This window comes from Athene cunicularia, assembly GCF_003259725.1.
Source record: "Athene cunicularia isolate RWA chromosome 4 unlocalized genomic scaffold, athCun1 chr4_part2, whole genome shotgun sequence".
Taxonomy (NCBI): Eukaryota; Metazoa; Chordata; class Aves; order Strigiformes; family Strigidae; genus Athene; species Athene cunicularia.
The window spans coordinates 23,545,761-23,572,811 of NW_020799099.1; the positions used below are offsets into that span (position 1 = coordinate 23,545,761).

General features: G+C 42.0%; 1 protein-coding gene across 2 annotated transcripts in view; it reads right to left on the reverse strand.

Annotated features, from left to right (window-relative positions):
• Nucleotides 1-26,708, reverse strand: part of LOC113479459 (probable E3 ubiquitin-protein ligase HERC3) — a 52,238-nt gene extending 25,530 nt beyond the window's left edge. Inside the window, exons 1-6 of one of the 2 annotated variants that reach the window (XM_026847382.1) lie at nucleotides 26,582-26,692; nucleotides 22,379-22,636; nucleotides 5,702-5,861; nucleotides 4,229-4,305; nucleotides 3,377-3,598; nucleotides 894-985 (exon numbers count right to left, since the gene is read on the reverse strand). In XM_026847382.1, coding sequence (XP_026703183.1) covers nucleotides 894-985; nucleotides 3,377-3,598; nucleotides 4,229-4,305; nucleotides 5,702-5,861; nucleotides 22,379-22,604 — 777 coding nt within the window. In that variant the 5' untranslated portion in view covers nucleotides 22,605-22,636; nucleotides 26,582-26,692. Of the gene's footprint in view, nucleotides 1-893; nucleotides 986-3,376; nucleotides 3,599-4,228; nucleotides 4,306-5,701; nucleotides 5,862-22,378; nucleotides 22,637-26,581 lie in introns of both variants that reach the window. The other variant, XM_026847383.1, reaches the window with a different exon arrangement.
• Nucleotides 26,709-27,051: the final 343 nt, after the last annotated feature.

The following is a 27,051-nucleotide window of genomic DNA, read 5'->3' on the forward strand; positions in this document are numbered from 1 at the left end:
AAATCCAGCAGTATCTCTCTGACTCGTTTCAGTACAAGTCCAAGCTCAAGCAGAGATTGCTGGGGATTTCCAAAGGATTCAAAGAAACTTGGGTTCTGCTAATGCAGCTTCCAAACAGCTACCTTGTTACCCATCAGAGATTAACAGAATTATCTTCAGGCAAGTCTACACTAGACAAGCAATTCCCCCCACCATCACCAGATGAGTCTGAAATCCCAGCAGATTCAAACATGGTTGAATAGCGCCCATTTCCACAATACTTTACACCCATTTCTGACAGCTGCTGATCAAAAAGACTGCGACCTTTTTTTTCTTTGAACAAGAGCTTCTACAGAACTAATCTTCTATAATAGTGTTTTTCCCACAGGAATCCTAAAGCCAGCTGTTTAATTCATTTCACAGTGGAAAACACTGAGACACCAAAAAAAAAGGAAGCAGCACCTAGAAAGTGGCAGAAGCAAGGTAAGAACTGAGCAGTGATCTTTCAAATCCTAGAGTCATCCTCTGTTCATTAAACTACACACATTTTATTCTGATGCACAGAATCACTCTCTTTTTAACTTCCAACAAAACTCTATATTCACCCCTTTAGATATATATTTGTTAATTTTTTTTTTTGCTCACAGCTAATTTCTTTGAGCAATTCACCTGGGTTTTACTATTCATTGTCATGGATTACTAACATCTTCATCTTCAAAAACAGCAATGGATCATCTTGGCAATGTATGTCAGAATAAATTACAGTAAGACCATATTTTCCATTTAGTTTCTTTTACTAGAGTCAGATGGAATATGGTACATCAATCTGTTCTTTTCAACCATTACCCAGTAAACTATGCAAAACCATCAGGCAGGCAAGACAGCAACCAGGATTCCCAGGCCAGCATCTTTACCTTTGTCAGAACTGCTGTGTGTTCCTCTCCACAGCTGATGTAAACAACCTTCTGAGACCGCAACAACTTCACATGACAAGGGGATTCTCGGTCTGCATTGAAGAAAAGAAAAAACAAACACCACAGGAGCTGTTTCATAAACCCAAACCTGAATGTCTGAGAAAACCACTGGCATTCTGATTTTCAGATACAATCTATGTAAACTATGGAAGCTTTAACAACTGGGGGAAAATAAAAAACCCACGTTCTTGAGTATTCACTGCTGCTTTCCCCCTCTGACTCAAAAAATTTGTCCTGGCTCAAAGAAAACTGTCCAGAGCAAGAATGCAAATACTGAGAGCCTTGTATAAACCCAACATGAGTTATCTCCAAACTTGCAGTTTGGGAGTTTATGATGAGTGTAGCCTAGCTACACCCACCTTCAGCCTCATGCACCATTCCAGACTCCTCACTGATGACTGCAAACATTTGTTTCCAAATCCTTGCTTAGACCTTTTCCATACAGAACAATCCTGACACACGGAAGACACTAGCATACACAAGGTGAATCCCAAGGTGTATTTAAATGTCTAGTCTTCCTTCCATTGTCATCCTTTAAGAAGATCCTCCTACTTGCAAAGGCTAATCACTGCCAACTGTTAAAAGATGCTTTTCTCCTTCACTCTGACATTCTAATCATTAGAAATGAGTCTCCCAAGGATGAATACACTAAGCAAGGCTATATGTTTTACTGATATAAAGATAAAATAAAAGCTAAGCATTTCAAGAAGCAGTAGGCACCCCAAAACAGTTAGATATTAAGGGGAGCAGCTGCTTACTTCATAGAACAAAAAAATCAAGTTCCTACCTATAGAAGTTGTCCATATTTTAAGACTCACCCAAGGATTTGACAGGTGCTTTTTTCTGGGTAGCGAAAGGAAAATGGTCACGTTTTCATGGATTCAGAAATGAGAACAGATTTTTCATTTACTTTATTCTGTATTTTAGCACTCTCAATCTTTATTTTGACAGGAATGACACTTTCTTATCTCTACAGGGTTATTGTTTAAATAACAGTGCTGCAGAATACTCATGATTGTAGACTTTCCTGTTCATGTTCACTAAGTATAATTCACATTGTCTTACCATGATTCACTTACCATAAATATCATTAATTTACTATAGTGCCATGTACTGGGGGGTAAGCAGAGTACGATCCCTGGCCAACACAGTCCCACAAGTAGATGTCCCTTAGATGTTCATTTAAGATTAGCCCGATGTCAAAGCAAGCCTCTCATATAAACTGCAGCTTTGTTGAAATTAAAAGCATTTATCTGCCAGTCTACATGGAAACAACATGGCTGCTCTTACACTAGATCAGTTCTAGCTTATGTACAGTACAAGAGAATAGACCTGGAGCATTTTTGCAAGAATACAAGATACATTACAAGCCTTACAATTGTTTCGTATTTCTAAATGTGTAAAGCAAGATCAAATAATGCATACAACATATAAGCCTCCTTTGCTAAATTACAGGTTGGTTTTGAGTAATCGTCAAAACGCATCATTCCATTATAGGTACACAAAATGTGAGGTAATGCTTTTCTCTTGCAACATATAGTGCTTATATGCTACTACATGATGCAACCTATCATTTACAAATATATACACCTCAAGTACTCACCCATGCAAAACAAATTATCTGTGCATGCTAGGTATCACATCCACACTCAGTAGCTAAGTAGCTTTATGTATCTAGGCAACTACGCAGAAAACAATAAAAAGGTTGATTTGAAGCTCCAAACAAAATCTTTCACTCACTAGCTTTTACAAAAAGTTAAGAATGTGTCAATAACAAACAGAAGAGTTCTGGGCTTTTCAGACTAGTGGTAATGTCATATCCACTCTTCATCATTTATAAACCTATGTTCAAGTCTGTTGATGGGTAGGCTTCACTGAACATGGCCACCTGAAAAAGACCTACCATTGGCCCTGCATGTCTGGAAAATTGTGCAACTAATAAAACTAGACATCATTTTACAATACTGAGATACTCCGTGCTGCCATCATTTTGTAGTGTACAGATGCTCACCAGCCAAAAAACTTGTTGGCAAACAAGGGGATGAGTTCAGCCTGCTGTTCTGCAGGGAAAGCCTTTGTTCCACAACAACTTCAAACAAAATATGTACAAAGCATTTTTGAGAAGAAGAAAGAATATGAGCACTTCCATCGATGCCTGCATGTTGACACTCATATTTGAAAGCTCTTTCTTTATGACATTCCTCATTTCCACTAACATCCACAAGAGGCAAAAAAGTGTTTCTGTTTCTACGAAGTACGAAAAGCCTGCAGAGTCCATCAGACTCTGTTCCTCTGCCCTCTCCTCCCAAGAGGAGTTGCTGAGGATTATATATCCACGCAATAAAAATATATTGTCAGTGTGAAAAGAGACACTAGGCAAAAAAATTCCATCCTTCTTTAACCTAGGAGCATAATTTTAATACCTCGTTCATCACTTAGTCCCAGCTGTCCTGAGCTGTTCTTCCCCCAGCCAAACACAGCTCCTGAGAGAGAGAGGGCAAAACTGTGGGCTCCACCTGCAGCAACCTGAGCCAATGGGATCCCATCAAGAGATTTGACACGTTGTGGAGTTGCTTGGGAGGGACATTCTTTGCCTAAGCCCAGCTGACCATAGCTGTTCTGTCCCCATGTGAAAAACTGGCCATCTGAAACAAGGAAAGAAAGAGAATGGTGAGCAAAAACTGGTCAATAGAAAAGCAAGTTTGTCAAAATGAACAAGAACCAGTACTGGAGGCTTTGCTTCCACCCAAGCCTCAAGAACCAGTACTGGAGGCTTTGCTTCCACCCAAGCCTCATGATGGAAAAATCAAGCAAGACATTCTTCGCTAAAATAAAAGCACAGTATGAAGTCACCAGGAAAATAGACATGCAACTAGTGCAAAATACAGCATCAGACTGCTGTAACTTAAACAGAATAATGAAGAACAGTCTGCATATTGCATACAGAAGAGTAATAGCCAAGGATAACTTCAACACAAACAAATTCATGCTTTTTTTTTTTTTTTTTACAGCAAGATGGAAAGCTTTTAAGTATTCCTGCCATCATTCACCAGTGAGACAGTGGGTGTCCTGTGTGTAATGTTTTCTTTCCTGACAGTATTCGCAAAGCTCTTCTTCAATATTCATTGTACCTGATCCATTTTATAGACTTTCATTTGGTCTGAAAGCAGTTGGGACAGGGATGTCCTTAGTTTATTGTGTGGAAATACACAATCTTGGACACTGTGCAAAAAACCAGCACAAATCTTGGTAATAAATAATGAATGTTACAGTACCTGCTGCCAAAGCCAGGCAATGCCAATTTCCACAGGAAACCTGCAGTATCGTCTGTTGGTTCAATTTCTTTATCAACCTAAAGATGACAACACTATTTTAGAATAACTGTCCACAAATACAGTATCACCTTAGACCAAACTTATTATTTCCATTCAGATATTTGTTCTACATATACACAAAGCCTATGGTTTTGAGACTGAGGAAGAGTCTTGAAAGTGATACAGATCCATACATAATAGATGCAAATCTGTGGAGACCTTTAGACACTTGACTACTAACTCCAGTTATGTTTCCTGCTACAACACTGAATCCAGCCATCTGGAAATGGTGAAGATGCTGGTTCTTGGCATCTCTCTCACTATTCTTTTTCAGGCATCAACATTTTTCATGCTGTCAGGAGCTTAGCAGTTCATATGAGTTACAACACCATAACCTCTTCAGTGCTTTGTACAGAGAATAGCATGTCAAAGGTTCAAGTTATTTCACAAAAATGTTATTTTTTAAATTACACCATCACATTGACATGTAAGTCAGTCTATCTCTGTTATATCGGAGCCACCTGCAAGTGAAGGACTGTCTTCCTACAGAGCCCTTCAACTCAAACATTAATGTTTTATGATTGAAACTCTTCCTTTAAATACTGTTTCAACAATGACAGCCACCTTAGATGTCCCAAACTTCTGCTCTGCACTGGATCTACAGTGACAGACCAAATAGACAGACTACATCTGTTATTAATGTAGCATGATACAACACCATGGAGTACAAAGGGAGCAGCAATCTTTATTACGGTGATAAACTGAGACCTATCATCTGTGAACTGCTTTGGATGGAGGAGTGTTGGTGTCTGCCACAGGCCTCCTTCTCTGTCACCATCTAAACGTCCTTGCACTTAACCCTATTAGTGCTCTGACACAGGTAAGATACATTAAATAAATAAATGAAGAAAACTGAGCAATACTCTAAAGTTTCTGAACAACATTCACTATTCAGAATTGCAGTAGAATGGTTTAGCAGCTTTGCTGCTAACAGGCAACACTGCAAAAGAGTTTCAGAGCTGAAGTATCAGTTCACACAGCCCCATTTCAGAAATGTATCTCATCTCAGAAGACTTCCTAGGGACTGGAATAGAGATGGGTATCACACACTGCATTTCTATTCTACAAACACAGTGGCATTTTTCATTGAAGAAGCCAAGCACACTCTGATTTTGTTTTCCTTGCCCCAGGTACCTATGGGCAGAAGGCCTGTTCTGACCAAACTTCCTGAAGACTTGCTTGAGTTCCAGAGGGGCTCAGGGAGCACTAGTACAGTATGGAAAAGGAGGAGGAATCACCCTTACATCCCTACATGAGACGTGCCCAATTACTGCCCCTCAGAGAAATTAACTCTAAGCTGGAAGGCGAGCAACCCTTGATGCATCACCTCTAAGAAGCTGCCTTAAGGAAACCTGAACCTGTTGAAAAATTTACCTTGGTACTGTCACTGCATCTTCTATAGTGGTGAGGCCCAACTGTCCATCGCTGCCGGCACCCCAGGAGAAGAGCTGGCCCTGGTCACTGAGTGCCACGCTGTGAGACTCTCCACAGGCCACGTGCACAATGTGCTGCCCAGCCAGGGCTCCAATTTGCTCTGAGGAAAACAGAAAACCTCTCCTGTCACAGGATTCATCTCACAGTGACATACAGACACTAGTTCTGGACAAATCTGTATGCAAAGCCATTCAGATGAGTACACTGATCCCCAGTTTATTTTTAAAACACTTCCTACCAGAGGAAAGCACCAGATTTTACTGAAAACACGTAGCTGCTGTGGTCTTCTGAAAGGCTGGTCTGCAAATCATAGGAGAAAGGCAGGTACATGCCCCCAAGCACAATGACAAACTACACACAGACAGACTCACAAATACAGGGAAATCTATCAGGTTATTTAGGAACAACCGGACTTCCCAGATTTGAGGTTTCGTCACACAATTTTGATGTGGAGATCAGCCAGGACCCAGAAATTGGCAGACTCTATAAAACATATCTGACCTTCCACTGCTCTCATATCCAATCCAACCCATCCGACCCTTGCTTTATTGCTTGATGCATGAAAGTGTATGTGTTACAAGATCCCCTGTGCTAAGCTTGGAACAGGTTTGAACTTATCAACTTATCATAAAAAAAGCTCCATAGAAAGGAAGTAAAGCAAGAAAGCCTTATGGAGGAATAATAAAAAAATAAAATAAAAAAAACCACAAAACAACAACAACAACGACGACGAAAAACAACAACAAAAAAACACTCAGTCCTTTGGAAAAATCACTCTTCATCATTACATCATGTTAGGCAACTGAAGTAGGTTTGATAACTATTCTTACAGTATCAAAAACCAGATCTTATTCATTACACAAAGTTTTTACAAATAGACATCAATGAGTCTTGTTTTGCAGTAAAGCACTGGAAATGCCACACATCTGATGGAAAAAAAAAAAGCCAAACAGAAGCCAAGATGGTTTTCTATTTTCTTTCCTGAATAAATGCAAATGTTTCAGGTGGATGAAGAAAGAATTCACCCTGTAAATTACAAGGCAGTGATCAGTCTTATTAAAGTCCCACTTGCCTGTGACATGAGAGGGAAGGGTAGTTACATGTCATTCTCTGAAAATGATACCCCACATCAAGGGCATATGAAAATCATTAACATACTTAGCATCAAAACCTGCAGACTGATCAATCTAGATTTTAAAATTAATTTTAAAGGAAGGCACCCCTAGGATGGCTTGCCTTCTAAGTCTGGGAGTCAGAAAATTAGTATAATCCCTAATGGATGTTATGGAAGAGAAAGGTGACAAATACGTATTCTAACACAGGAAAACATTACCTGAACTTGTGCTTTCTTTCACTTGAAAGAATTAATTGCAATGGAGGTGCAGTTTACAAGTAGTAAGCATACAAACATCTAGGAGGGCTTGAGGAATGGGCCTGCCTGCTGTCCAACCATATTTTAGCCCTATCATCTAACAACGTCCTTCATCCTGCAGCTATTTCCAGCAGGACTAATTCACCCAGTCCCACTGCCCACCTTACACAAAGACACAGACAGGTTTGGAGGGCAATAACTCAATTTACACACCCAGCTTCCACACGTGAGCCCATAAGCATCCAACTGTAGTACTACTTGGTGACCTGTGAGCTCTAAACAATCAGCACCTGTACAGGCTGGTCAAGGTCAATCACAAAAAAGAGACAAGATATCTCAACAGAACATGTGGCTATGGTCTCTTGCTCTCAGTCATCCAGCAAGACAAAAAAATAGCTACTGCAATGTGCCTGACACATCACCCAAGTTCAGCCAAGCATGTTTCTGTACTGGGACCTGAAGGTCCAAAACTAAAGCTCCTGCTGGAGAGGATCCCACCATCAAAAGAAGAGAGGGTTGAAGCCATCCCTCATCTCCCCAAGAAATCCCTTTGATTCATGAACTCATCACTTTGCTGTAAGCTTGCTGACCGGAGTGCACTGAGACTGGTCATTATCCATAGCACCTGTGCTCTTAAAACTGGTCACAAACTCACCATCCTGCTCTTCCTCCAAAGCTGGTCCCTGCACACTGCCAAACACTCCAGGGACAACACAACTTTGATAAAATGTTAAATGTGGACAATATGGGAGGCTAGAGCATTCATTAACAGAGACTGTGTTTTGCTACCTGCAGGCACGATAGATACTGCTTTCCCAGGGAATAAATTATTAGCCATAGTAAGTATACATCTCATTTGCTGTGGAAGGACCACTGCAAGCTGCCCCTGAACAATCTGAGCACCTTGGAGAGGTGACAGAAGACTCCAGTGATCAAAGATTAGCATCAGGAGTTGGAGGAAGCTAGACTCTAACCACAGCAGTAGTCCAACTGGAAAAAAAGTGCCCCGAGGTATCAGGAGGCTTGTGGCAAAGACTAAAGAGAACTTCATGCACTGGGACACAGAGAGGACATCCAACAGGTTTAGAAATCTAGAGTTGTTGCTTCAGTCCCCACAGACTCCATCTTAAGTTTAATTTAGCAACACAAACCTGGTTTTGTTCTATGTGCCTTCCCAGGGGACTAATAAATACTGACTTGTTTTGAAAGGCCACCCTGTGTCACTGAAAGCCTTCAGTGACTGCACTGCTCACCCAAGAAGCAGAGTACAGCCTCATCTGGACTCACTGGATGACCACAGACAGAAAAAAAAAAAAAAAAATGCCTGTCTTGGAGCTGAAGATCTTTGCCTTTAGAAATGTACACGTATGGCCCATCTCACCATAATACACTCCTAAGACTCTGTAAAGACCAGATTGCCTGCAATGTCATGAAGACATGTAAGCATCAGTTTAAGTTTTACATGCTCACGCACATCTCCTTCCAGAGATGGAAAAAAGCCAGGCTGCCCCTGGGGGTATTGCTTGCCCAGAGAGTCCAAGAGGGGTCTCAGTTCACTGCCAGGCTTACCAAGCCACCAAATGTACCATCTCATCTCCCTGCTAACATGGGTAGTATTAACAAAAAAATGTGACAATTACTTCTTTGGTGACCTCCCACCCCTTCTTCACATCAAAATATGAGGCATTTTAGTGGTTGGTAGACATTTGTTTTAATTTCCAGATCACCACAACACCATTATTCATTCTTTAGAAGACATGGATAACTGCACTGAAATGAAGGGTACAAAGGGTGAAGTTTATTCTTAGTATTGTGTCTTCAGTAACTGATGACTAAAACCAGTCAAATGTGCCAAACAGGCACAATTATATACAAACATAAGCAGAACAAAACCCTGACAGCAACAGGGAAGGGCTGAAGGAATTATGCAATACATTGTTTCAACATATTATAAAACTTGCAAAAAACAAACAAACAAAAAAAAAAACAAGTTCCAAGAACTACACACTGACCAATTTTTTTCTTTCTGAAGCCATCAGCTGTCTCAAAACAACACCAATACTCAGAAGTCATTTATCAGTTCTTCATATCTGGTAGAGTTCAAATTTTCATTTCTCTCTTCTGGCCACTTTAACGTATGGATCTCAACAAACAGACATATCAAGGTCTGACTTATTTTGGTCTTTACCTTGCTAGATCTGTTCATAAAATACACATTGGACCAAAGAACGAGGTCCAGGTAAAATGCCTTCAAGACAGCCCTTCTCTAAAGGCACAAGGCCTGATTCCCAGAACTACTCTTGTGTTTTCTTGCCTGTCTGTGGTTTGCAGGGACACTCCAGCAAAGTTGAGGACAGGTTTTATATGTTTCTGTAACTCAGGTTTCTGACAGTCAGCACATTTAGCTTGAAGGTTTGGAAATGGCAGCAAAGCTGAGCCAAGAATGAAAAGCTCACCTTCAGTCCATGCTTCACTATTAATAAAACAGGGCTTATATTTTGTCCCCACAGTGTTGGAAAGCTATACAAGATCTTCAGTGTCTGCAAGTGCTGGAAGCACAAAGTGCTGTTACACTGCACTGATTAGAATCCACAGGCAATAAATGATTAATTAGCTTTCCTTCTCCTAGTAAGTTCATCAGAGTTGGTACACTCTTTCTATGTATAGCTTCCAGCTGCTAGCAAGCCAGGCTTTTGCTAGAGGACATTGCAGAATCCTTCAGCCATATGTGTACCAGGATCCACACAAACAGCACCAGATGGCATCTGCTGTCTGAAAATGACATAGAGAAACTATCAGCCCTGAGGTTACACCTTCAGTGGCAAAATCTGGATTTCTCTGCTGGTGAGAAGCTGTGGCTTGGAAGAGTTTCAAGTGATTTCAAGTCTACCTGGACACCTGGCCAAAACTGCTCATTGCTGCCCCAGCTTGTGAATAAGCAACTCAGAGCATTTACTCATCTTGGTTGTTGCTGTCTGCTAGGAAAATGCTCACAGACCCTCCAAAATAGGTGTCTTACTAGCTTGCCCAGATAAGAAAGGGATGGTGGTAGAAACACAGGGGAAGGAGAAACAACTGTTGGCAAGAAATTCCTGTGGGTTAAATGCTAGCAGCTGGCAAGTCTGAGGACAGATGGAGCCAATTTCTTTGCATTGCCATGCTTATTAATATAATCCACATCTACACAGAGGATGCCTGAGCATTGGGCAACCAGGACCTAAGTATCAGAAGTGTGAGATACAACATTTTAATGTACAAGGCAGCTGAATATTTAATCAGACACCAATAGCAACCTACACTTCACCCATATGGTCCTTCTGTTCTCTGAGTACTGAAAAGACCTAATTCTTACAAGAGTGGAGACGAGTTCTCTCCTTTCAGAGATTAACTACACCAACACGTAAAGCCATCTAACAAGGTGACACTAACAGCATTAGCACTTATGGAAGCCTGATCCAACAGCAAAAAACTCCATGAAAAATTTTTACTGCCTTCAGTGGATACTACAAGAAAATGAAAAAAAAACCCACCATGACCCAAACCTATCAGTCACCAACGTTTCATTAAACCACCATACAAAAAGCAAGTAAACAGTGGATCACCAAACTCCCTGACAAGTTTTTTTATATAGTAAGTAGGAAGCTTCAGCTCATTCCTCAGTCTCCACTTGTACATCCCAGAGGTGTCTCTGCATACAGACATCCTGTCCGTATTTCTAGGCTGTGATGAGCTTCATGGCTTCAGTCATAAGGAAGTCAGCTGAGAATAAAAACATGTCTGAGTGCTTTTATGAAATTGGGAAGAGGAAAAGAGAAAAATGAAGTGCAGCAACTGAAATGCTTGCAATCCAAAGTGCACCCAAGATTTCTCCCTCCCCTGATGGTTTCTCCTTATTCTGTCAGCCTAACTTTAATGTCTTAGCTATTCAATGCTTTTACCAGTATTAGCAGCACAAGTACACTCACTAACTTTTCCAAGAAACATCATTCCCAGTGGAAGTGTGATTCTGCCATGTGGAAGCATGATTCTGCCACTTGAAAACTGGTATCTAGGGAGGGGAAAATCATGCTGTTTGTCAAGACCTTTTTGCCTCTTCCTCTCTCCTTTAAAGCCCTGAAAAATGAGACTCTGATTTCCCTTTGCACACTTTCAACTCCAACCACCTAAGCATCTTGTGCTCACAGCTGCCACAGACAACATTTGGAGTCTGGGACTGGGGGGAAGAAATCAGACTTTATAAATCACTTAAGTTTGGAAAGTCTGTATTTTGCTTATCAGGTGCTTCTGAAAACATAATCTAACCCAGACAGCTAAAACTGCTCCTATGGATTCAGCCACACCACCTCTGAAGGCTGTGGTTTTGTCAGCAGTAACAGAGGGAGGCTTACAGGGAGGTGGTATGGGCTGAAGGATGATTTCAGGAACACACCTTTGTGACTGCAGACACTCTCTGGCATGGCTAGGTATACAACACACAGCATGTAGGCAGCGGCAACGGTGCTGCCTGACACCAGCCCCACGATTTCACCACTGCTACCTTCTTCCTCCTTGCTGAGCCTGAGAAAGCATGACATGCTGCTTGTGTCTTGCATTTAGACTACTGCGCACAAGGGTGCAGGAAACATTGCACTCTGCACCTTCATGGCACAAGAGTACAAGAGCAAACCCCATGGAGAGACCCCATCCCCACTGCACAGGCAGCTGCTCTTGCTTTCTGCCTGCTGTTTTCACCTATGTATGGCAGCCCACCTTATTCTCAAAAACTTCTCTTAGTATGAGGCAAAAGCTTTGAAGTATGGAGCAAGAAAATATTTACATCAGCATGCAAATGAAAGGGAATTAAAGGGCTCAAACAAATGAATATCTAACAATTATTAAGACTAAACTGTGATGTGATGTATGAAAGCTTTGCTTCATTTGTTCCAAAGCTTTGCTTGTGTTTTGCTTCATTTGTTTCTCAAGGACTCCTGACTTCTCAACTGTTTCCTTAGGTCCCTTTGTCTGTTTAGGTTAGATTGAAACACTCGTTAGGCTCCCTACCTAAGTCACTGACAGCAGACTCAAGCCCTTTGGTGGACACTAGGGCAACTCCTAGAATGATGTAAGGGAGAGCTTAAACAAGAGACACAGAGACCCTATTACAGGAAAAATGATTTTGCTGACTTAGGAGGGAGACACCTGGACATTACAGTGCATGCTCCAGAAAGAGGGTCAACTAGCAAACACTGTGAAGAAGACTACTTACTTCCTCCCTCGACCACCAAAGACCCTCACCCTATTTTCACTACACATGCACGGACTACGTAAGTGAATTCCAGGAACTCATTATTATAAGACACTCCTTTCTAGGAGATCTAATGAATATGTATAATTTCTGTGTACGTAACCTGATGTCCCTTGCTAATTCTGGGAGCCCTTATGGTGGAGAATCCCCAGGGTGACCCCAGCACTGCCAATAAAAGAATACCTGCTTAACAGTTAGATTGGATTCTGACTGTTAATTTATTTGTTTCATAACCTCCTCCAACTTCTGACAACTGAAGTTTACTATATCCATTAAAGAGGCTGGGTTTTACAAGTCCAACTCACAACCTTTCATGAACTTTGTGAACTGCTGCTATGCTTGCAGCAGAAAGCAGAGCAGTACCAAGGGCAGCCTGGTTAAAGAGACACTCAACAGCAGCACTGAAGCTGATAAGGCTCTGATCATTTGCTTACAAAGGAGGAAATGTAAACATGAAGTAGACTCACTGGACAAAAAAATAGAAGAGGGGAAGACAGTAAAGGACAGAGTACAGATTAAAGCAGGTGACATTCCGAGGAAAACTGCTGGTCACAGGCATGGGAACATTGTCCATAGGTCAAGGCTGAAAAGCTCCAAGTAACAGACAGAACAATTCTGCAGTCCCCTTTCATCCACAGACACTAGCAACGCTTACTGAGATGACTGCTTCCCTGCACAACACGTACAGTACTGCCCATTAATTTATTTAGCATACCTACTTACAGGCTTAAGTATGAGGGAGGCTGGTTTAGTTACTAGCACTGCCTTTACTTTATAAAGCCGCCTGTGGTCATGTCAAGGCAGGAATGTAAGAGCAAGAAGCAAGAAGAGAGGACACTGTGACACCCCAGGGTGTCACTTCACATATGCTTTGCCAGCTACTCCCCCTCACAACTGTGAGAGCAGACGCCTACCCTGAGAAAGCAAACCTCCTCCTCAGACACAGCCATAGAAAGCCTTTTACTTCCCCACATTGCTGGTTTTTGTCTAAGGGACATAGCCTGTGCAAGTGCCTCTCTGAGGAGCCATAAGCAGACGGGCATGGGCACAGCCAGCCAGAGAAGGCTCTTTGAAAGAGCTGGGCAAAAAGAGAAGGCTTCGGTCTGACACACATAAGCTGCCTGAGGGAATAATCCACCTTCAGACCCTAGAGGTAAACAAGTAAGGGCAGGTCTTTCAAAGGGGGAAAGAATCAAGACTTGTGAAAGAATCACAGGAAAAATGTATGTTCAGGAAACCCAGAGCAAGCCTGTTTTCCTCTTCAGGTTACTGCAGAGAGCTGTAAAGGTGGTCACTTGGCCAGGCTTGCTGGCCACTGGCACAACAGAAGCTGCAGCTGGGCCATGACTGCTGAACACCCCCCAGGGTCCACCATACACACCCCAGCAAATACCACGAAGCAACTCCAGCATGGGCAGGATGCGCCAGACCTCAGGGTGATGTGCTGAGGATGGACATCAGAGGCAGAAGGAGGAATTAGGGAGATGGGTGCATAGATACTGGATTTGATGTGCTGGCACTACAGTGCAAAGCTGTATGTCTGCCTGAGAAATCCCAAGCAAAGCCATAACAATCTTGAGAGCTGTGATGAAGGTCAATAGCAATAAGCAAGGACAGCAGACCAGAGGAAAGGAAGAATAAGCCCTTCACTACAGTCCAGGAGAAGTTAACATAGTCCTGTAGCAACTATTGAGCTAACCTTATAAACACAAAAGAAAAGGCAAGCAGCATAAAATTGACAGCTCCACTTAAAAACCAGCACTTTGACCTCCTAACACTGCAAGGAATAAAGATCTGTTAGTTTCTTCCCTGAAGTGCTCCCCCAAACACAGCACTGCTCCCTGTCCAGCTGCCTTAACACAGCCCCTTCCGGCACACATGCTGGCAAACCACAACAGATTTAAGGCTCTACAGCCTGTCCTTAGGGCTCAGTCAGTTACTCCAGGCAGCAAATCACTGCCCCAGGATGTAAGAGTTTCCTATTGTCCATCTGCTGTGCTCAGTCCTGCAGATCACTGCTGTACGAGTGTCCTTCTGTAGCAGGTGATCACATCTGAGCAGAGAGCTCAAAGTGAAGCACCTCCAAATCCCTGCAAGACAGAGAGCATTGCTGCATACCATGCACACTGCAAGCAAGCCACAAGGGCTTTGATCTTCTGCTTCTGGATAGGTGCTAATTTTGCCATCTTTTCACACTATTGGAGCAGTTTTGCACAACAGGAAGCATATAGCCTTCGCATAGGCATTTTGTATTATTTTTTCTAGGAGAGAGGTGAAGTTTTCTAGGTATCTGCTCTTGATAGTCTCACTTGTGGCAGCCCCAGGCTTTAACAAAGTGGCATGTGATTTTTCTAAAGCACTCCGTGTGCTCCTTACTCTGTTCCCATTTATTTCAAACCTGCAGTGATTTGCATGGAAGCAGGACAGAGCCGCACATTCCTGAAAAGCCACACCTGCACAGTGCATACTCAGAACAGCACACTTGTCCTTGCTTCAATGACATCCCCATCAGATTCACAAATACTGCTTGAAAATACAGTACTGGGAAGAATCATGGTGACTGCTAAAGGCACATAATGCAGTCCGACTAAACATATACTAAATTAATAAAATCTTGTAGAAGATTTGAAATGCATTCTGAGAAAAGGAGGTACGAGCATCTGTACATTCCTTTTTGGTGAGTTTATATAGGCAGACAGCTGTTTAAAAGGCAGGTCAGGTGTTAAGAGAGCAAGCATTTCTTCACAGCTCTGCTGTAGGAACAGCTGTTTTCTACTAGCAGCCTTAAGTGTCAAGCATATTTGATTTCTGATAAGAAAATAAAGTTTCAGAGAGATCTTTCACAGATAAATTCTTCTTTCCAATACAACTTATGGAGGAGTATCAGGCTGTTTAATGTTGACTGAGTCAAACTTAAAATCATCACAGACAGTTATGCCTCTTTTGGAGGCCAACACCAGGGTTTCATAGTCCTTCTAAACCAGGCATGCAGACAGCCTTTATTTCTGTTGCACCTTCAGAAAGCCTCTGAATGGTACACACAATATAGGAACAACAAATACAACCAAAATAAATGCAAGTTTAAGTTGCTAAACCAACCTACAAATCTCCAACTAAAGGGTAAAAAGGTGGTAATTCCTACTGAAACTCTGCCTTTCAAGACAAGAGACATTAAAGTGGTCCCTCAGGTCCTCAGTAAAATAGGCTGTACTGATTCTAAAAAAAAACAAAAAAAAAAAACCACACACACAAGAGTATCGGCTTCCCTGGGCTCACCACTCTTGTTTTCACCTCTCAGCAAACTGAAATCAAAAGGGAAATCTGGTGGTTTTAATAATGTGTTTTTAGAGACAGCACTTCAGAATTACATCTGAGAACACATTATAGCCATTTCAGGACCCGACTATAAATTTCTTTACTGACAAGAAAACAGATTTCTACTGGTTTAGGCTCTCCTAAAGAGCCTTATCTCTCCTCAGTTTAGGCTCTTCTAATCCTGTGGTTTCAGAGAGTACTGGTAGAAGTCAGTTCCCATGAATCCAAACCATGCAAATTTTAAAGCAGCCCACTATAAATGTCTGGCATATTCAGAGTCCTCAGGCAACCAATTGAACACAACGCATGCATATTTAAGATATCTAAGGGAAAACCTTCCTTTGATTTTATTTTTCATTCAATCATATACATATTTTTGTACCTATATGTACATATACATATTTTAAAATGAAGTAATTTTTAAATCCAGCCTCCTAATTTTGAAACCTAAAATCATCCTGAAGCCCAAATTGCACCAATTCAGCTGAGATGGACATACCATAATGCAAGTCCACATTGCTGGATGTTGCTGCAGTCATTAGTTGCACAACCACCTCAAACAACTTGGTCGGATCCTGTAAGTGATCAAAGGAGGGAAAGGGATGACTACAAATAAACGTACCCAACTCTGCAAGGGGCAGACAGTTTAATAATCTTGCTCTTTTTACAAATAATGTTTACAATAGGTGCTGAAACATAAATTGCATCTTAATCCTTCCTTTAGTATTTTTCAGGTTTAAAGTCAGCTACTGCAGGCCAGCACCTAAGGCCTGACTGCAAGGGCCTCTCTGTTCCCCAGATGGCTCCATCCCTCAGCACACTTGTTTCCAGGCACGTCCTCCCAAGCTTTGGCAGGACCAATGCCTCTACTACATCTTTTACAGCATGTGGCTCTACTTTCAGGGTGTAAAGAAAAGATGATGAATGTGAAGCAGGACTCTCCCAGACCACAGCACTTGGGAAGTGTTGCAATAGCCACGTGCTGAGCCTCAGCTTCATACCCAAATAGGGGGACAAAACTATCTCAGATGCTCTGTGAAAAGCCCGCTTAGTGGAACCTCCTGGAGTTACGGGTGTTTGAGATTTTTTTTCCTTGTTTCACTGTTCATGCAAAGAGAAGGAAGGTAAAGGGAACTAACCATTCTCCTGCCACTGTCATCCCCCTGTGAGCAGCTCTCAACCTATTTAGTGCAGACAAGGAGCTATGGCTGCTGCAACCTGCTCACTTCCACAGCCGCTTCCAACACCACAAGCCCTGCAACCGCTCCTCCTGAGCAACCAGGGCCTCCTGGCTGACTTCTTAGCCACCAGTAAGAGGCTAAGAGAAAGACCCATACAGACTGTCCTTCCAAGCAGGTCGCGCATCTGAATTCTCAGCTGTTACAGGGTTTATGATTAACAGGCATGCCACAGTGAACACCAAGGTGTCTGGTCACTGTAACCTCGTGCTGAGGGTCAGGACAAGTGGATTTATGTTTGAAAAGAAAGGCCACTGAGTTCAGAGAAATCCAGGGGATCTGGATCATGTAGCAAGTTTTTGTTTGGGAGGGTTTTTTTCCCTGCTTTTCGAAAGAGATTGAACGTAGTATTTCTAGCAGCTCTGAACAGATCAATTCCACAATGCACACGTAGGCAATGCCACCCTGCACATTTGCATCCAGACAGGAAATTTGGTAAAATAACCATGGTTTTCTCTGTTGTATGCTACCAGAGAAAAGGTTTCAGGCAGATTTGGCACCAGATATTTTCCCGTAACTCTCTTAAGACACTAATCACCAAAGCCCAGGTTTTCTCACTAGCAGAGGTCAAACAGTCCAAATGACTTGCAGAAAACAAATCTGCAAACTAGAAAATAAGTTCCACATCTCAGACTCAAGGATGTTTTTAAAGCTTTACAAATGGCTAACAACCAGCTAGTAATTTCACATTCCCCTATAATTCAGCCTAAATCCCAAAAGAACCTTTACCTTGGGTACCTGGGCCTGTCATTTGTTCCCCAGCACAGGCATGCACATTCAGATAAAACACACTTACCTAAGAATCATCACAGACAGTCAAGATGTATCAGACCCAAAGAAAATCAAACCAAGTCAAATTACTGAGCTGAAGAAGTAGAAATTTAGATATAGTTGTGAAGAATACATTTCTTGTTTCCTAAAACTATTGCAGTACTAAATTATCACTTCCCCTTAGAGATACATAATGTATGTTAGCACCTGACAATGATGCCTGCTAGCTGATGCCTGCAAGCAGTTGGTGCCTGCAAGTTGAGGCCTGTAACAATTAGTGATCCATTACACCTTAAATATTAAGAAATTATTTTACCAAACAATGTTTAACTTTGTCTTTAACAATGCCTGAGTGATTAAAATGTACAGAGAAAATATCCTGACTTTGAGAATAGATACATCCTGTCAAAAATGCTCAAACAAGGCAGATAAGAACATCTTGGCTGGACAACAGAGTTGGGAAACATCCAAGGAGAAGAAATTGCCTTCAAAAGACTCATGACCATAAAAGGGAAAAAGGAGCAGAGGGCTAAATCCCCAAATGACCACTGATGACAAGGTGGAGACTTCTTGGAAAATGTATGAATATTCATGTCTTTAAGGTATATAGAGGATGAACTTTTGTTTTAGTGTATCCAGCACTGCAATAAAGAATGCCTGCTTTCTAAAATGCTAAAACGAGTCTTAGAGAGTTCCTCTGCCAGCTTTTACCCTAACAGCAGTGCTCAGGAATTAATGCAAACTCAGGCTGATTTTGCAAAACAGTGGGTTCAGTACTTCACAACAAAGATTGTTGTGTTGCTTCTCCTAAGGCATTGCCAGAGACTCTGGGGACTCCAAGTGAGTAACAACACAAGTAAGAATTAGGACAGGTCAGTCAGAAGCTTTATTAACTATGGCCATGGTGAGAGAACACTGCGACAGCATCTCCCCCTCTACATCTCTGTCAAATGATTGCAGAGACACAAACTATAGACTGCTTCAGGAGAGGAAAAAAAAAAAAAGAGAGGTTTCATCATTTCAATATTAATAAAGCCAGGTATCCATCCCTGAGAGGTATGGACTCAAGTAGCTTGCTAACTACCACAATTCAAAGAAATGAAACAGTAACTAGCATAACAGTGTGGGGAGACAGCTCTTTGTGGAGCCCATAGGAGTGGCACACCCCTATTACCCTAGCTCAGAAGTGGGGAGTTGGAAACTATCACAGGCTGTTAGCTTTCAGTCAAAATGAATGTTCTTATAGTTAGGATAAACTTCTTAGACATCTTAATTTTACCACCACAATGTAAATCCAAGGAAAGGGCACTTCCAGAAAATATACCTCTATTAACTCATACTCTTTCAGTAGCACGCAGTCCCCCAGTAATTTCTGTTCCCTGTAGTGGAGAGGAACGAGAAACACTTCACTGGCTGCTATCCTGTCTCTGCATTACATCCACAAGCTCAGCTGATGTGACAGTAAACACAGCTTTTTAATTAACAAGTTTCTTTAATTTCAAAAGGTGCCCTCTAAAGGACTCCTCTAAGAGGAATTGCTGAAACAATTCTGTACCGCTGTTTGACATTTTTGTGAGTAACATGAATGAGAAGCAAAACTGAATCCTCCTCCTACAGATACGTGTAAATGGGCAGCAGAACAAAAGAAACAAAAATTATTTGGAATACATAGTAAGGGAAGAAAAGGGAGGCAAGGTCTTTAAAAGGCACTCACTGAAAATAAAACAACTCTTCTCCCACTGTAAGTCATTAGTAATGAAAGCTTTGCAAGGAGAACAAGGTTAGAACCATGTTCAGTGCATTGCAAAGTCCCAGAATTTTATTCACAAGCAGACACCATCCTGGGAAATAACCATCTCTCATTAAACACGATCATGTATTCTGAAAACACTAATTGAAGCTTTTAGCATGCTGACACCATAAGTGTCACGTACACCCATACACAAAAAGCGTGAGAGATGAAAAGGAGTTTCCTCTTACAAGCACAGACCTGGGCAGCAGGAAGGAGTTCACTTCACCCCTCAAGTCATCTAGCCTTCAGAAGGTTCAAGACCCCCTGCATATTTTCATGTCTTGATGTTACTCTCAAACAACCACCAAGCCACTCTGCAGGCCATGGTACTCACTTCTGAAGTCCAGAAGGGGCTCTCTAGAGGCTTCCTGGAGGGGACATACAGTATTGTGTCACAACCTCCCACAGCAGAAGATACAGCTCACTTCCAGAGCTGGGCAGAGGTCAGCCACTTCCAGCTGCCTTCACAAGTCAGGCAGAATCAAGACATAAGGCAGTAAAACAAGGAGGCCTCAGCCAACACTGCCCTGTCCAGCAGCGGCTGGATAGATGCAGCTGCAAGACTCGCAGTTCCAGGCATTTCTCCTGTTCTCTACTTCAGACACCTCCTAAAGTCTTCTACCATCTTCATCAGCTCAGTACCCTATACCCCACACATACTCTTCACTTCCCATCAGATATGGCTTCATTCATAGGTCCACAACTAATGGAGAATAAGAAAGATGATCTTTGACACACCTTTCTGTATGGAAAGTGTAAGGTCATCTTTATCCCATGCAAGGGAGGTGGGTGTGAGAGGAGTGCTTGATTCTTCTTGTTCCTATTTCAAAGGAGAATTAAGAAATTCAGTTCCCATAGCCGCAAGCCAAAGCAGACCCACACAAAGCAGTGTGTGGGATGAGACTCTCCCCCATTTTACTGTTTTTATCATAAAGACTGCTGTGAGTGTTCACCATGAGCTGAAAAGGAAAACTGTTACTTGCTTTAAAGCACATCCCTCACCTGCCCCAGCCAGCAGAATCCCCATTGCAGGCAAGCTGGTAGTGCTGTGTCAGTTGAGAAACATGGTTTCTCAAGGATGGTCAAAGGCTCCTCAGAGAGCAGCACTGCAGAACCTTTTTCAGAATAAATGAAACTTGGAGTATAACTGGGAGTTAGTGTCATACCTTAGAGACAGTCCCTTAATTTAAGGGGTAGAAGAGGGGCACTTGGGATCAAACCCAAAGAACTTTTTATTTCTATTTCCAAATCTCAGGCTGCCCCTCTTCTACAGTCCTAGCTGAAGGCAGAATGACCTAGTTGCTAGAGGTCTACACTTTAACATTCAGGATTCATGAGATCCATTTCCAGCTCTGATCATCTACTCACTGTGAAGCCTCCATTTTCAATATCATATGCTTGCTTTATTTTATTGGCAAAACACAGGCTAGCCCGAAGATGTTTCTCAGAGTACACATCTTTACAGCACTCAGAACAGTACTGAATCTCTGGGGCCTCTGCACTAGAGTTAGGCAGCTAGTTAGGTGATTTGCAGGATTAAGTATCCTCATCAGGTTAGGTAGGATATTCACTAGGCTTGGCTTCCTTTTACTAAGCATCTCATTTATTCCAGGGGTTAAATTTACAAGTCCTCAGAAGATGAAGAGTGATTGTGCAGAGAGAGGGTTTAAGCACTCGTGATAATCCTGACCTCTTTTAGTAATTGTCTGGAAACTACTTGCAGGAAAAGCAAGAGAGGCCAGATTCAAGGTCAACTCCTCTAACCCTGCACAGCAGACATCCAGCATCCAACATGTACCACCCCATTTTGAGAGAAAGAGACAAAAGGCACACAGACAGAAAAAAAGGAGCAGTGGAATCAGTCAGGTCAGATTTGCACATACTACATGAGGAACTGCAGCTATTTTCTACACATCTCATCTCTATCGTGTAGTAATAGGGTGCAAAGCAAAAGCCCCAAGACCTACTGCAAGCCTGCAGTTTGAGAAAAAGATGATGTCTTATTGATCTAATTACCCACAGAGGGTTTCTTATTTTATTTTGGAAACAAATACCTGTGTCTTTACCATATGCCAAAACCAGTAAGTTAATGGAAGGTGAATTGGAAAGCCAACATTCAACAGTCAGTCCCTAAAGAAAGGCTTCAGAGTGTCTCAAAGTAACAATACACAATTAAACCACTCCTTCACCCTGGGAAGGAGAAGGCATTAGCTGCCTGTGGTTCTGTATACACAGGTTCTGCCCACTGGAACACAATGAAGAAAACTTCAGTTTGAGTCTGGGGAACACGTCTATAATGATCTTCTAGAATAAGAAGGCATGAAGGAGTGAAGGTACAAGTTGACAAGAGATTTTCAAGAGGGGAAAACAACATTTATAAACCTTCATGGCCAAAACCAAGTTTGTTCTCCACAACGATACTCAACACAGATCTCTTCTCTTTGCTGTAAATGACAAAATTCCCAACAGTAACTGAACAAGAGTAGTCATAAGGATACAGTGCAATTGGAAAGACAAAGCAGAAGACACTTGTGACTCATGGCCCTCTCTTCCCTTTTATAAAAAGGCAGCGTAATGCCAAATAACAAGATCTGCCCTGATACCATCTGCACTTGCCTCTGTTTTGATGCATTTCCCAAACTGAGCAGACCTGTCTCCCCACCCATGCTGCTCAGCTTTAGTTTTCCAGAGCCAGCAAATATTATTCAGCATCATTACTGTGTTACTACACATGATCTTCAGCTCTGTTCACAGCTCTAGAGCAATCAACACAAAGCAGCTTCTATAATCTTCTCAGTCCACCAGCCTCAAGACAGTTTGAAGCTCACATAAAAAGCAGACTTACCTGGCTTGCTTCCTTCATAGTCATGCCCCAGTTGGCCTTTGGTGTTCAAGCCACAGGTATACACTTCTCCATCTTCCAACAGGAACACGGAGTGGTTTCCTCCACATGCCACCTCCTTGACATTTCTGTCATGAATGAATCCATACACCTGTGGTTCAGGAACAATGACCTGGAGGTTGCTACCTATCCCAGGTTGTCCAAAAGACGAGTAACCCCAGCATAGCATTTTCTCTCTTTTCAGCAAGTCATGTATCCTTCCTGGGCAAAAGAAACATGGGAAGGAATGTGAATGAAACAAGTACTCAAAAGTGATCCTAGAGCGATAAGCTGCTCAGAGCAAGAGGTGAAAACAACCAAAAGAGGCATTTCCTGCACGACTGTCAGGTTTATGGACTGCCAGTAAAAAGGGATTGCCAGCAATATACATACAAACAAAGAGGAATCAAGACAGCTCAGCTCAGGTACTGAGTCAGCACCTTCATGCCCGTGCCATCTCCATCTGTAAAACAGTAGAACTGTTCTGAAACCCAGCAGACCTGATTTTTTCTTTCAGCAAAATCACTCTGCTTCAAAAAACAAAAATCAACCAACTGCCCAAATCAACTGTAATGCTTTTAGACTAACAGGTCCAAACTTTTAGTTATAGTGTTGTATTTGGGACCACTGCTTAAGGAAATCTTTAAAAATTCTCAAAAGTGATCAAACTGAACAAATCAACATAGGTACCTGTGGTGTACTGGCCAATGCAGAACTCTATTATTTCTGATAAACTCAGATAAAGTATTTTGCTGAACTGAACACATTCCTGCAACCCAAATATGTGCATATGCACATACACACACCCCTAAACTGCAGCAAGAATTTCCCAAGAAGCAGCAGTTCATATGGAGCAGCACACTGACAGCTTGGCTCCAACAGCAATGGACAGATAACACTGATGAAGCTTGCCAGCAGTCAGGTGTTATCTTCCGTGCTGCACTCAGCGAAAGTCAGGAATTCCAGAGAGTAGGATAACAAGGGAAGGGGAAAAGGCATAGCAATACAAAAGGCCCAAGGAATTACTCAGCCTGAACTTGATAATGACAATGGGATGCTAATGCACAAAAGCTGGGGGGGAGGAAACAGCTCTCATCCCAGAAGCATGTAAAAGATTTTAGTAACACTCCCTTGTCACTCCTAATCTCAATAGGTTTGGCTTATTTGTTAAACATGCTATACTAATAAGACATTGAGAACTCCTCTGCTTGAACCAGAAACCAATTAAAGCTTTTTTTGTAAAATGAAGAAGAAAGAAAAGAAAAAAATGAAAGATCTGAGACATCAAGTCTTATGACTCACCATGACAAGTTTTAAACTAGGCAATTTACAGCAGCAGCATTTACTATCTTAGCACAGAGTTGAAAAGCAAAAGGTAACCCTTGAAGCACCAAAGGTTCCTCAAGGAAACAAGATTCCTTCCTGGGCACATAGGAGATGCATACATTCGGTTTGTTTCCAAAGCTAATTTAAATTCTAAGTATTAGCAATAAAGCCTTTCCTAATCTAAGCTCCTAGGTAACAGGCGTTCATCTCTCACCCCACTATCCTTGCCTGTCAGCTGTGGTCATAGTCAGGTGTGATCCCTTCAAGGCAGGACTGAGCTGAATGGGGGAGGGAAAGGATTGGATTTTCCAGTTGTACTTCATCGGCAGTGTAATTTCCTACCACAAACCGTTTACTAAGATCCCTTATTAAGTGCTTTAAAGCATGCTATGAATCCCATTGCTCCTGTATAGCATAATTCATTCACATCCAGACATGGGCTTCACTGGCCAGCTCCAAAGCACCCAGAAGAAAAAGCAGGAGGTTACAAGTCTCTGTCTCGTTAAATCAGTCGTTGTGTATGCTGTATTTGGTTGCCCTCAGCACAAAAGCCTGATGGAATATACCCTCTATGCTGTCTACACTATTTCCTATGCTAAGAATAGGAATGCCGTGGGACACAGTAAAATTGAAGTGCGTGCATGTGCTTTAAATGACACAACTGCTATATTTATAGCGAACTTCATGTTCTGTCTCGAAAAAAACACACACAGCATAAGCAGCCCACTGAAGGTAGCAACACTAAGGTAAGGATTAATTTCAAAACTGACATCTGAAACAGCAGAAATAGGGGACTGCCATCTCTCCCAGCCTGGGGAATTACCTTGTTACGAAGATATAAGCAGCACAATAGCAGGAAACCTTAAGATCCAAAGATCACATTCCCTGCTAGTATAAGTGGATGTTGCCTCCAAGCTGAAAAATTTCACCACTATACAACTTGCACTACAATGACATTGTACAACACGAGCTAAATATTAATTTGCGATATCTTTCTAAAAGGGTTACTGAACAGTCTGCTCCCCATAGACTACAGTCATCTTTCCTAGTGATAATTTCATTTAAAATGCTAAAAATACTTTAATTACTTTCCTTGTGTTCATATTCCACGCAAGGAGTTGCTGTGACAGGCAGGGGGATGCAACACAGTTGGTAAGATGTTTTTTCCTCCAGGTAAGACTATTTAAAACAGGAAGAGTTCAAGCTCCCAGTAATTCAGAATCACATGAGGGTGGTATTTCTGAGGAGTTCAACCCTCATTCATACTAGCAGCCAGATTTTCTGAAGCACCCTGAGGTTTACCAATCCCTATCATAGATAATGAGGCATGCCAGATCCTTTAGAAAAATGTGGGTTTAACTAAATTTTTGGTTAGTTTTTATAAGTCATCTCCATTGAATCCCACCCCTCCATCCTCCAAACATTTTGCTGACAAATCCCTGTGCAGCTCTATCCCAAGGGGACAGAGCAGCACTTTCCACACAAGAGCGAAAACCTACATAGCCACTTCCCATTTGAGTTTACAGGCACAGCTAAATACCCTCCAATGGCCTTGTGAGGCACATTTTTAATTTACTTATTTTGAAGACATAGCACATTTTTAAAACCACAACTGTTTTAATATGTGGTTGTTTCTCCCCCCCAGGAAAGCTGCTGCATCTCTTATGACATCATGCATTCAAGTAGAGGCTGTATCCTGAAACAAGGCTTCATATGACAATTTCACAGTCCATTTCCAGTTTGGTTAGTTACATTTCTTTGACATTAGCAAAGAAACTAAAAATGCATATTACACTGCAAACTACCTCCTCAAGCTGCATACCCTCCTTATACTAAAACAATTATATAAATATTCTAGTGCGGTCAGGCACTAACACAGACATGCATCTGCACATACACACACGTATATATTAAAAATATAGATAAAGGTTTCTATTCAATTAACTAAAATTTTAAAAGTGGCTAGTTATTGCTAGCGCTCAACTAGATACACATTTAAAAAGTTGAATGCTTCTCTTCAGAGGATAAACCCTTTGGGAAATAGTTTGGGTTTGTTTGGTTTTTTTTTTCATGCATCAGTTAGGGCATTAAAGTTCCTGGTCCCTTTTAAAAATTGGACTGAAAAAGTGCAAGAGCTGCAGTACCCAACCACATCACCCATTCCTGTTCTTCACAGATCACAACACAGCCAGCTTATATTCATGTTTTAGAGATAAGAAGAGATGTAACGCAGCAAAGCTGGTCATTTGCAGATTCCCCATATATAACAAAAAAAAAAAAGGGGGGGGAAGTAGCAAGGTATAACCCAACGTCCTCAAACCCCGACATTCCTGGAATAATTCACATCAAAACAGTGAAGGATACACAGCACTGCTAGAGATCGGAAAACATCACTCTGTGGGGAAATATTTTGAAGAAATCTATTGTGGGAAGAAGATCCACCCTCTGCTATAAGGCTCGGCTAACATACTAAGTATATACCCTTTGGTGAGAAAAGAACTCTCGTGGTTTGGTAAAATAATAATTACTGCATGTAAGATCATGACAGGACATGTTATATTTTGCCTTTATTTTTTCCTTTTTAATAACTATCATGACATACAGTCTCCTCACACAATCGTACAAACATATTCTAAAGCCGCAACTGCACCCTTTCTGGGAAAGTTAGTTAAGTAAATACTATGCTTGCAAACAAGCAAACACTCAAGGCTGGATGCTCTCTAAACAAAGAAGTCTGACAACTGCCAGGTCACGACGTTTTTTCCTTTCCTGTTGTTTGTGAGATTTCAACTAGCAAATGTGCTCCTTTTATCAGCATCACCCAATAACGAGGGCATGTACCGCTTCTGTCTACCCCTAAACCTCCAAGCCTACTTTCTTCTTCCGTTTGCCTTCGTTTTACTGCAACTTAATGTCCAGTGTAGAGCAGGCTAGAGAGCAGAATGGCACGGCATAACAGCGAATGAGTTAAAGCAGAAACAGAGCATCTCCACTGCATAACCGCATAGCCCCAGCAAGAGGTGTCCCCACAGAAAACATTTAAAATAAATAAAATTAAACAAAACCCACATCCTCTCCATTTTGCAATTCCGGTAAGAACACCTCCCTGCCTTCACCCCAGACACAGGCTTACTGCTGCTTCCCACTCCCCCTCCCAGACCGGCGCTCCCCACGGGCTTTGCGGGGCCCGGCGGGCACACCGCTCCCACCGCAGGGAGCCGCGGCAGAGGCCTCGGGCGCCCGCCGGCGCCCCCCAGCGCCAGCACCCCCCGGGGCAGCACACTCCCCTCACCTGGGGCAACACCCCCTGC